Source organism: Vollenhovia emeryi, unplaced genomic scaffold (assembly GCF_000949405.1).
Source record: "Vollenhovia emeryi isolate VEMERY1.0 unplaced genomic scaffold, V.emery_V1.0 DF939139.1, whole genome shotgun sequence".
In the NCBI taxonomy this organism is placed as follows: Eukaryota; Metazoa; Arthropoda; class Insecta; order Hymenoptera; family Formicidae; genus Vollenhovia; species Vollenhovia emeryi.
Window position 1 is genome coordinate 2,028,181 of NW_011967227.1, and position 11,294 is coordinate 2,039,474.

The 11,294-nt window shown below is 51.2% G+C and overlaps 1 protein-coding gene across 4 annotated transcripts in view; it reads left to right on the forward strand.

Moving 5' to 3' along the window:
- Positions 1-257: 257 nt before the first annotated feature.
- The window catches only part of LOC105567288 (protein scalloped), a 171,711-nt gene continuing 160,674 nt past the window's right edge, over positions 258-11,294 (forward strand). For 2 of the 4 annotated variants that reach the window (XM_012022046.1, XM_012022049.1), the window contains exon 1: positions 258-326. Coding sequence is in view for 1 of the 4 variants with exons in the window: in XM_012022048.1 (XP_011877438.1) it covers positions 2,314-2,338 (25 nt within the window). In the remaining 3 variants the exon portion in view is untranslated. Of the gene's footprint in view, positions 327-1,879; positions 2,339-11,294 lie in introns of those variants that run through there. The other 2 variants (XM_012022048.1, XM_012022047.1) reach the window with 2 other exon arrangements.

Consider the following 11,294-nt stretch of genomic DNA (forward strand, 5'->3'; position numbering starts at 1 on the left):
GGCGCGGGCAGGACGCGCGCGAGAGCGGTGGGGCGCTCGGGTGGGCTCGGGCGGCGTCGGGCGCCTACGCGATTCTGGTTTCTCCCGCGGCCGCCTAAGCGGTGCCAGCGTGTGCGCAGACCGGCTGCGCAGCAGGCGTGTGCGTTGTCCAGATTCTTTGTGCCATTCCTGGCATACCAAAAACACGAGAGTGACCGTCCTCGTATTTACCCGTGGTGCAGTACCGCGCGTCGATATACACTCCGTGCGAATTTCGCCGTGGGAAAATCAGGGCCGCCCTCGCGCTCCCGCGCGCGTGCCGCCACGTCACGTAGCTCAGCCAAGTGGTAAGTAACTGAGGACAGAGAAAATTACCGGAGTGCCTGTACGAGCGCCCGTCGCGAGCCGCGAGCGAGCGAGCGCGTCCACGCCCGTGCCGTGGACGTCCTGACGGTGGCGTCGTCTCTCGCTCGCGGCTCGCGACGGGCCCGCGCGCGCGAGGAACAACGAGTCCGATCGCAGCGACGACGGCGATATTACCCGCGGAGGGAGAGAGAGAGAGCGAGAAATCACTGACGGAACGAACGAACGAACGACTGACGGATGGACGAGAGAGAGAGAGAGAGAGAGAGCGAGATGTGCCGTATGCGCGCGTGAAAAAGAGAGAGAGAGAGATCGACGTAGTATTTCGCGTGCGAGTATGAACCTGACCGGAGCGACGCCGTTACTACCCGTCCCGCGCGACCGGTGCTCTCGCGCGTGGCTCCGATCGCGGCGTTCTCAAAATTACTCCGAGCCGAGACGGAGCGAGCGTGCGAGAGAGAGAGAGGGGGGGGGGGGTGAGGGGGCGCGCAGGTGAAAAGAGAAAAAGCGCCTCGCCGCGCCGGTCGCGACGGCACGCAGTTGATGAAACGAGATAGAAATCGAAGCGGCGTGTTTACTTGAGAGAGGGCTGTTTACATCGCGTACTCCGCGGGCGTAAGTAAGTTGTTTATACGAGCGCGCGCCGTCCGCGTCAGCTGTGCGGCCGTGCCGAGTCGATTTGCAGCGTCGCGACGCGGCTCACCTCACCGTCGAGGTTAGGGCGACTCTCCTCTCGCGGTCGTCGCTCGACGGCGCGGTACGTGCCGGTGGTGTGGGCTGCGTGCGCGTTTCCTCGCTGCCGGCGCGCGAGCGGGGGCGCCGCAACAGAAACGCGTGCCGCCGCGCTGCTGCCTCTCCGCCTAGTCGCCTGTCCGCCAGCTCGCTCGTCCGCTCGCCCGCTCCGCTCGCTCGCTCGTTCGTTCGCTCGCTCGCCCGCTTCTGGTGAATTCGTATGGTGAATTATTGATCCGCGGCGGCGTGTGCGTGCGGAAAAACCGCCGTTGGCTGGAAGAGAGGCTGGAAGGTAGGGGGTAGGGGGCAGGAAGGGAGAGACAGAGAGAGAGAGAGAAAGAGGCAGGCGGGCGGCTGAGGGTGGGAAGGGGGGAGAGACGGAGTGGCGCACGGCGGTGGCGCGAGAAAGCGCTTAAAGCGAGCACACGTACGGGGTGAGACGTGCGCTGGTTGGTGTGTTGCTTGTATATTGTTTTGAAAAGTGTCGCAGCGCGCGCGGACGCACGCGACGTATCGCATCGCATCGCGCGCCGCATCGCATCGGGCCGCATCGCATCGCATCGGCATCGCGTCGCGTCGCGTCGCGTCGCATCGCGTTACGGTGCTCCGCTCCGCTCGACGAGGTAGAGGAGCGAGCCAGGCTGTTAAACATCCTTGGTGTCTCCTCGCGCTCTCTGCGTTCCGCTCGCGCTGTTCCGCCGCGCTCCGTCCGCGCGTGCGGTGCGTGTGTGCGTGCCGTGCCGTGCCGTGCCGTGTGCCTTGCCGTGCCGTGCCGTGCCGTGACGTGTCGTGCCGTGCCGTGCCGTGCCGTGCATGCGTAGCTCGAGCGGGGACGCGAACGCGGGAAAAGCGCGGCGCCGCGCGGGCTAATGCACGCGACGGACGTCGTCGGGGCGCGACGCGCGACGAGGAAGCTGCCGTCGGGGGGCCCGGTGAGTGTCCCGGAGTGAGAAACCCGAGGAGCCGTTCCTCATCGTACTTGAGTTACCGGCGTCGCGGCGTGAAATCGCGCGGGGCGACGTGCGATCCCGTCGGTCCGCGGGGGTGAGTGCCGGTGGTGCCTCGTCGTCGTCGGAGCGCGCCGACGGCGACGACGACGACAAGACGTCGGGGACGACGAGCAAGTGGAGAAGGAGGAGACTCGGGGGGGTAGCCTGTCGTTTTGTCTCCGGTCTCACGAGCGCGCTCCGATAATCCCGGAGGAAGGCAACGTCCTATCTTCGCCACCGCGGGGCTTGGATGGATACTGTGCATTATTTCTGGAGTGAGTTTCCCCCCCCCCCCCTCTTCTAATTCCCCGCGTGTCCCCGCTCGAGAGCGATAGAGCGGGACACCTTTTTCGCCTTCTGTTACACGTCGCTCGCCAACAGCTGCGCGCGCGCGCGCGCGATCGTCACGTCCATTGTTTACGCGTGTCTCTGCCGAGCGATAGGCGCGCACCTGACCGCGCGGTTAGAAACGGAGGAGTTCTAGGAGTCCTTTAAATTTACCCTCAGAGGCAACAGGCGTTTTGTCGAGAAGTGGAATTGGAATTTGTTAAATCCCACTTGCGCGCACTACCTTTTCTCGCTCTTCTCCTTCCCAATGCGTACCGATCTTAAGATACGACGACAGCTGGCACGATTATAATATCGAGTGTGACGAATCGCAAAGTTGTTCGGGCGCAGCTCGCGCAGATGTCGAGGATAATAGAAAAACCGCACGTCGGCCGCTCGCGAAAGCGAGAGCCGCGGGAAACCACGCGCGGATCCGCGCGTTCCTCTCGGTCCAGTTTGACTCCTGGCTTAATTCCGCGGCGACGGCGAGCGGCAATTAATTCGCGGACGGAATCGCCAGACGAACGACGAATCTCGGCGCAATCTCCTCCGCCGGAGCGTGACCGGCGGCTAACGAACGCGAAAGGAAAAACGTCGGGCGACAGTCGGCACGCGGACGTTGGCGATGCTATCTCGTGGGTTTATCGAAAATAATTCCGCGCCAACGCGCGGGCACTGTGCATCGTTACATAAATTTATAATCCGATAACTCGGCGTCTCGCGCTATCGCGACGGCCCGCGGCCGGGAAAATCGCGGACGCCGCCGCAGTTTAACGAGCTGCCGATGCTCGCTTATTCAAATACCACCTGGCACGCGGATACCACTTGTTACTAGCTTGCAGACGCCGCGATACGCCGCGATATCGCCGCTGATAATCCGGAAATTTACCGTGACGATTACAAGTAGTGTGTACGTAATTTATATCTAACTAATTGTCGCGCTACACTCGACGTTTCGGCCATTATCTCGGTGGCATATCTTAACGCGCTCGCCGTTCGTACTTTCTACCCGATAACGTTTTTCGCGCCTCGACACGCAGATACCGTTTCGAAGGAAAACCTGAGAGATATTGAATGCACGCCCGACCGTAGAGAAAAGACGAAGGGAAGAAAAGAGCGTGTCGAGTTGGAGAGTAGGACGCATCGCGGCGTTTCCTGATTAAAGCGCCGAACTCGAGTTTTTCTTGAAACCGCGCAACGAAATTTCCCTCTCGGAGTCGCCTGCGTCGCGGGGCTTTACTTTCGCGCCCCGCCAAAGTTTGATTGCGAGCTCGTAATCAAGAGAAAATTTCCCCTTTGACCCTTTGGCGTGCCCGGGGATGCGAGTTAACGTTCTTACATCTTTGCCCACCTGCGCGAATGAGCCGTGCGTCACATTTAATTTCGCCCGTCCACGGCCGTCATCCGACGCGGGCCGGCGACGATGAATAATGAAACTTAAGATTATTGATACCCGCGCTCGATACGATATTATCCGCGCGATCTATAAATATCGCGTGTCCTTTGTTTACTGTTGGAAGATAAGCGTCGGACTTGTGCGCGACACGCATTCGTCGTCGTCGTCGTCGTCGGACGCGGCCCGCGTGCGATAAGAATCCGCGTTTCGTCAACTGGCAATTTCCTTTTTCGATAGACGCGGTTTGCACGATTACGATTTCGAGCCGATGACGCAGTCGCGCGAAAGTACAATAATGATGTAATACTCGCAGCGCGGCCGTTTCGGACGCGCGCGTTTCAAGATCGCACCAGATTGCGACAATTACGCGATCCTCGATTCTGTCGCTCGATAGAAAAGGGCGGTTGCGTGTAGGTCGAAGGGACCGAGGTGCACGCTGCCTTGGCCACCGCGTACAGGCGCCGATCGCGCGTGTCCAAGCGCCGTCGATATTTATTATTTATTAACAATGACATCCAATTTTAACGACCTACACTGGCCGACGTTTTTATTTTACAAACGAAACGCGTTACAACGTTTCGGTCCCAGATTTGGACCCTTATCAAGTAATATGTTACAAGTTTGCCAAAGATCACACATTAATTGTTTGGCCAATGCCATTATGACAGTAGGATATTAGTCAAAAATAAAAAATATAAAAATTGCACTCCTTGGTTGGGGCATCCACAGAAAAAATTCCCGAATCTAATGCTATTACACTTGAATGTATCATAAAATAGGATCGATACAGCGTCATTCATATTTATTATAGCGAAAGGAATACCTGTTTTAATCTTAAATAAAAAATTCTAAAATCTAGAACAAAATAACAGTATGTATCGTCTTTTGTCAAATATCGCGCGTTGTAAGATGGAGGGAAAATTAATTTTCTAAACGCAAGAATACATAAACTTGCCTAAGTTATTCTTGTCTTAATATAGCAAGTCAATCTTTCTTAATTCGATAGAGGAGAGTAAGAATTATTTTTTTATTTTGATATTGTCTTACTTTTATACTAAATGACGTTGCGAGAAATATAAATGCGTCAAGAATATTTTTGTCTCGGTAACAGAAATTCTTTCTGAGGGTGGCAGTGCAAAGTCCATTGAAATTGCATCGTTATTCATTATCTGTAATCTGTTACAAGATTGTTAAAGATCGCACGTTCATTATTTGGCCAATACCATTACGACAGTAGGATGTTAGTAAAAAATAAAATATATAACAATTGCACTCTTTGGTTGGGGAGTGCAAAGTCCGTGGAAATAGCATCGTCGTTCATTAAATATGCACGAGAGTAACGAGAGACCTGTGTCGGACGGGGAGATCCAGTTGAACTGATATTAAAGACTACCTTGTGATTTATTTATTAACGCTCGTTACCTCTGATAGCTTTCACATCGCATCGCGCTTCCTCGCACCGGCGCGTGCAAAATCGGTTACGGAAATTTCGTCAGAATAAGAAGAAGAAGCTGCCGCCGCAAGAGTTACATCGAGCCGCGCAACATTTTAATATCCGCCTCGCCGGCGTACGTCCCGCGCGTTTCTCCATTTTCCGCGAATATCGTCGGCCGCAGCCAATTGTACCAACATTTGCAATTCGCTTGCACTTTCTATAAACAGCGTCTCCGGTGCGCCGCGACGCGACGGTCCCGATCGCGGGTTACGTCTGTCCCACGTCGAGCGGGAAAATTACAAATTTCCATCACGGCGTGACAGAAATGTCCAACTTCCTCGGTGGAATGAAATTTTCGCGAGCTGCCCGCGCGTGCGCACGCGCAACTTGTTTTCTTCTTAAAGCCCCGCGCCGGAAATTACGACCCCGGAAGCGATCGAAGGAAACGAAAAAAAAAAAATTTCCCGCGGTTTGTGCTCAAATAACTTTTCACCGGCGAAAACCGTGCGGGGATTCGTGTAATATCGCGGCTGTCAAGATGGAAACTTTTATTCGTAGCATTATCGTAAATATATCGCTCCCGAGGGGATCTTTATTACGTTAGGAGACGTTAGAGACTATTAGCTGTCTTCGCGTTGTATTTACTCCGGTTTAATTCCGTTTGAATAGTCGTAGGTAACAGCGTCTGCATTTATCCTCTCATTCACCGCATTCGGGATTCAAGATGGCTGAGTACCGCTGACCTTTAATCGCTAGGGTCGATTCTCAAGTAACGCGGTTTAGTGGAAAGCCACTTGTGTAGCCGGCCGACAGGTGCAAGGTGTATTTCTCTCCGCTCCGTTCCGCTCCTCTCGCTCCGGCCGGACGCGACCGGTCGCGTCTCGTTTCTCTTTCTCGGCCGCCGCTGCACGCACGAGGGCGAGCGAGCCCGGAGAAACCGGTAGTCGCCGGTAATCGGTGTGTATTTCGATAGAATCGATATTCAAATCCGTCCAACGCCGCGACGACCACGGGCGAAATCGCGTCGTCGTCTCCTCCGAGTCCCGGCGTCTATCTTATCGCGCCGATGAGCGACGTCGGAAAACGGAGGACGACTCCGGAAACGCACGTTTTTGTCGCACCCTCGACGTTCTCTCGATCCCCCGGGAGTATCGGACGCACTTGCCACTGGTCATCGCGCCGCGTGCCCGAATGTTTTCTTCACGCCCGCCGAGAAAATTTACGGGTCCCCAATGCTGTTGCACTTGAATGTGTCATAAAATAGGATCGATATAGCTCCAAGCTATTTATTGTAGAGAAAGGAATATCGTAATCTTGAATTAAAATTTTTGAAATCTAGAATGAAATGATAGTGCGTGTCGTCTTTTGTGGTGCCAACTTCTCGTGCGTTGTAAGACGGAGGGAAGATTTATTCTAAACGCAACAATGTATTAAGTTACTCCTGTCTCAATATAGTAAGTCAATCTTTTTTCATTCGATAGAGGAGAATAGGAATTATCGATTTGATTTTGTCTTATTTTTTTAACTAAACGAGGCTGTGAGAAATATGAATGCGTCAAGAATATATGTTTTGTCTCGGTAACAGAAATCCTTTCTGAGGGTGCACCTTTCAATTGATACAACGCGAGGAGGTGTATTATCTCGCGCGAGACAGCTCACGTATCATCCGATTACGCGCGGGACATTTTTATCGTAATTAGCTTGCCGTTATCGTAAGCGATAACGACATTTATCGGTAATTGAAGTTTGATAAACGTCGGCGGAGCAACGGCGATCGCCGCGCGTCCGCGCTCGCGACGGATTTCAACGGGCGATTGCGAGCAGGAGGATACGTAATGCCGGATTATTTTGAGCCGCTACCCCTTTGGCGAGACGATCGACTCTCCCGCTACCCGCGGGAGCTCTTTGATCCGCGATACAGCGGCCTTGAACGCAACCTGAGCCGCGCATTGTTAAATGAATGGATTGTTTGTACGCGCTGGAGATTTTTCGCTCGAGGCTACAACTCGCCTTTACTCTCGCCTCTTCGGTCCCTTGTTTCGTCTCGTTCGCAGTGCACGGGATGCTCCATTATTATTGGAAATTAAATATAGAAAGCGGTGTACGACGATTGGAGTGGATCTTCTGAAAACGCGAGGCGGTCCTTTCCTTATTTTCCTCACAAGTTTGAAACTTTCGGGTATTTCAATATCACGGAATAACGCTACTCTCTCAAGGACGTGGTGTCTATGGGTGATTTATAGCCAAATTGTATATTTAAGCTTGTCTTAAAGTCATCTTCAGATGCCCCGTAGTGGAATCTTCCATGCAGCATCGTGCACAGTAAAAAATAAAATGTTAATGTTAACATTTTTTACATGTCCCAAAAAGTCTTTCTTGGGTTTTCTTCCCTTTTTTTCTTACATTAATTTCACTAACGAAGTGATATTGTTTCCCTTCGTGTTTCTCTCCTCCACGATTCAGCGGAACATCCTATGGAAAGCGATGAAAGTTGCACAATACCGGTCTACACGTTAGGCGTGAGTTTCTCGCGGATATAAATAGGACACCTTAGCCCCGTTGGTCTACGAAAGGAGCAAATGGATTATCGCGCGCGCACCGGCCCTCCGCGGCTTCTCCGCGCTCGCTTCTTTTCCTCCTTTTCCGCCTCCTCGCCTCGCCTCTCTTCTTGGCTGTTTTACGCTTCTTTGCTCGCGCGATACCTTGCACTTTTCTATTTGGCGTAGACGGTGCCAAAGCCTCAAGTAACTAAAATTATCGCCAAAGGTGTGTACGTACGACTTGTTCTCGCAGGGTCGAACCGTCACTAAATTACATGCTTTTTACACGCGTTATCTATTAGCGAATTCGGTCGTTTGCACCGAGTGCAGAACCGAGGCTCGTTCAGAGTTCAGTATTATACTTGCGGTCTTCTTAAGCACACGTTGAAAAAGTATTTAACCAAAGACATGATCCGTACGGATGCTGTGCAGATCGTTTAACCAGCCAAGTAAGAATTGACTGTAAACAAGTTTTAGCGCGCGCTAGTGCAAGCAAGCGAATTCTCGCGACAACGAAATAGAATCTTTGAAAAGAAAGAGCTTAGTCTCCTCCGTTGCTTTCGGAGAGACTTAAGCGTGGAATCTGCGCACTTGTGCGGCAACCGCTTTTAAAAACACGCGTCAATTTAAGCCAAGCAAAACGATTCCGACTGATAAAGTACAGTGTAAACGTACAATGTCCATTATTACACGCGCCGTTATTTAGATGTCTGATACCAGCTTCCCCCCCTTCCTCCCCCGTTTCTCATTTTCCGTCTCGCGTCGACGATCCCGCACCGTTTCCGAGAATGTGGGGAATAATCCGCGCATAATTAATTTAATTCGCTCAGAATTTCGGCGCGTTCCACGTGCGCGCTTCATGTTTTTTTAATTGCGCCGCCGAGAATTAAAATGCCCGGAGCCGCCGCGTATTTGGTTAACGACACTTTCGCCGGTCGGCGAAATGAAGCTCGTCCGTCCGGCGCTTTCTCAATGAGATTAAAACAGTCTCGCGATATTAGTACTTTTCATTTGCGGTCCGTACAATTGGAGCATTATGCGCGACGCGATATGCACCCGCAATTCCGCCGAGTGTTTCCACTTCATGGATAAATCGCACGTTGCATTTATGACGATTGCGCGCGTGTTTGATCAAACGCGTTTGCACCGACCGCTGCGAAATACACGTACGCTCAAATTTTCGTCGGGTTCGGTCCAAGTTTTTACGCGCATATTTTTCTATCGGTGCACACTGATAGGAAAAAAAGATTAGAATAACTGTAATCTTACTATATTTTATAGTGAATTATAGTCAACTAATTTACTATTCATTACCTGGGTATTTTAACAGAATAACAGTTAAAAGCTTATATTTTATAGTATTTGTTTTAAATAGTTGGCATCACTGTGTGTGTAGGGTTGCTATTACTAATGTTATAATAATAATTACTATAGAAATGATGTTCCTGACTATAATTATTTTACTATGCAATTATAGTTTCAAGTACTACATATTTTTGTATCAGTGCACATTGATGTAAAAAAACGATTAGAATAACTATAGTCTTACTATATTGTATAGTGAGTTATAGTGAATTTATAGTGAATTATAGTGAATCATAGTGAATCAATTTACTATTCATTACCTGGATATTTTAACAGAATAATAGTTCAAGGCTTATATTTTGTAGTAAATTTAAATAGTTAGCATTACTGTGCCTATATGGTTGCTATTGCTAATATCATAGTAATAATTACTATAGAAATGGTATTCCTGACTATAATTATTTTACTACGCAATTATAGTTTCAAATACGTATTCTATCAGTATACGTCGCGTATAACATAGCGCATAATTTTTAACGTCAACTTAAATGCTGTCGATGCGAGAATCATTTCTTTATGTCTGGCAATTGAAGTGCAACGTAACTAGAAGTACGTGTAACTAGAAGAGAAAAGTCAAGTTGCCGAGATTACGGCCGTTTTAATTCTTATGCTCAAGGCAGCTTCAATTTTGCATTTTACCGCGTTATTTCACGGTTATGCGGTAAGATGCTACGAGCCGTGCTTGTATTACGACGCTATTTTCCATTCAAACGTCTCTCCATTTAATGACGTTATATTTCATATTTTTTACGATGTCCTTATAACGCCTGTATAAACATCAGTTGCAACAACAACAGCAATGAGTTGCGTTCGCTTACATTTAGAATGTCGCGATTTTATACAACGCTTCGGTAAAATGCGACACAAAAATACGATTGGAGCAACATTGCGGCAATAATCGTCCGTTGAAAAAAATAACAGAGAGGGGGGGGAAACGCAATCGTTTAAATAAGCGCCAAGTCGTCCCGAGTGCCGGCAGATTTTAACGCGAAAGGTCGCTACTCGTGGGCCAATTTGCGAAAGGTCGCACGTCGCGCTGCCGTATACTTTATATGTCTAAACCGGTGGAACCAGACAGCCGGATTTAAAAGCGATTTAAAGTCCTGCCCGTAGCTTTCGAATGACCGCCCCTCGCGTCGTTTCAACTTTTCCCGCGCGCGCGCACGTTATGCACACGTGGAAACGCGCACGCGTGCGCGCGCATTGTGAGCGCCAGACGATTAGCGCGCCATTTATCAGTATCATCGATTAGACGTAATCGACGTTGTGTTACGCGCCTGACGGGTTTCGGCGATGCGTGAGTCACGCGTCGTCCTTCGTTTTTGCCGCTCGCTATGAATAATGATCATCCTTTGTACCGACGTTACTCGTAGCGTACACACACGCGCGCGCAGTCGTTGTAAAATAACGTCCTCTCTTATCGGCTTCGCGGGGATCGATTAAGAAGACACGTGGACGCGAGACCGGGAGATTTGCAATATTTACAGTGCGAAATATCAAAGGTAAACGCGAAACGGCCAATATCCTTTAACGCAGGCCTGGGCAATTTTCACTGCCCGCGGGCGCCCGTTTGCCCGCGGGCAATAGCTGTGCGTGTCGGGCAAGAGTGGGGAGACAGTTTTGGCAAGAGTGGGGAGACAGTTTCGGCAAGTGGGAAAGAACGTCGCGCTTTAGAAGTATAGTTCCGAATATGATTGAGACGTGGTGGGGCGATGATTGGAGTGGGGGCATGCCCGCGGGTATGCCCGCGGGCGCCCGCGGGCGCCCGTTGCCCGCGGGCAGCATTTTGCCCACCCCTGACTTTAACGCACCGGAACGCGCTGAAAATAATCCGCGCGCGGCGCAGAGTCGCGCGTAAGAAATTTCGCTCGGGAAATCTGGCCCGGGGGGGAGAGGGCGGAAAAGACGTCGGTGGGACGAGAAAGGCGATAATTGTGTAAGCGGCGAAATGGTAGAATCGATAACCGCCATCGATACCGTTGGTGAGCGCGACGATGCATATCGCGGGGGGGTGGAGGGGGGTGCATTCGGCGACGCGTGCGTTTATCTGGCAGTTTAATGCTAACAAACGCGCGCGATTCGATCGCGTGTCGAGTACGCTACGCGAGTACGGGGTATACGAGAGTACAGCGAGACTCGGTCCCCATTCCCCCGCTTTCTCTCTCTCA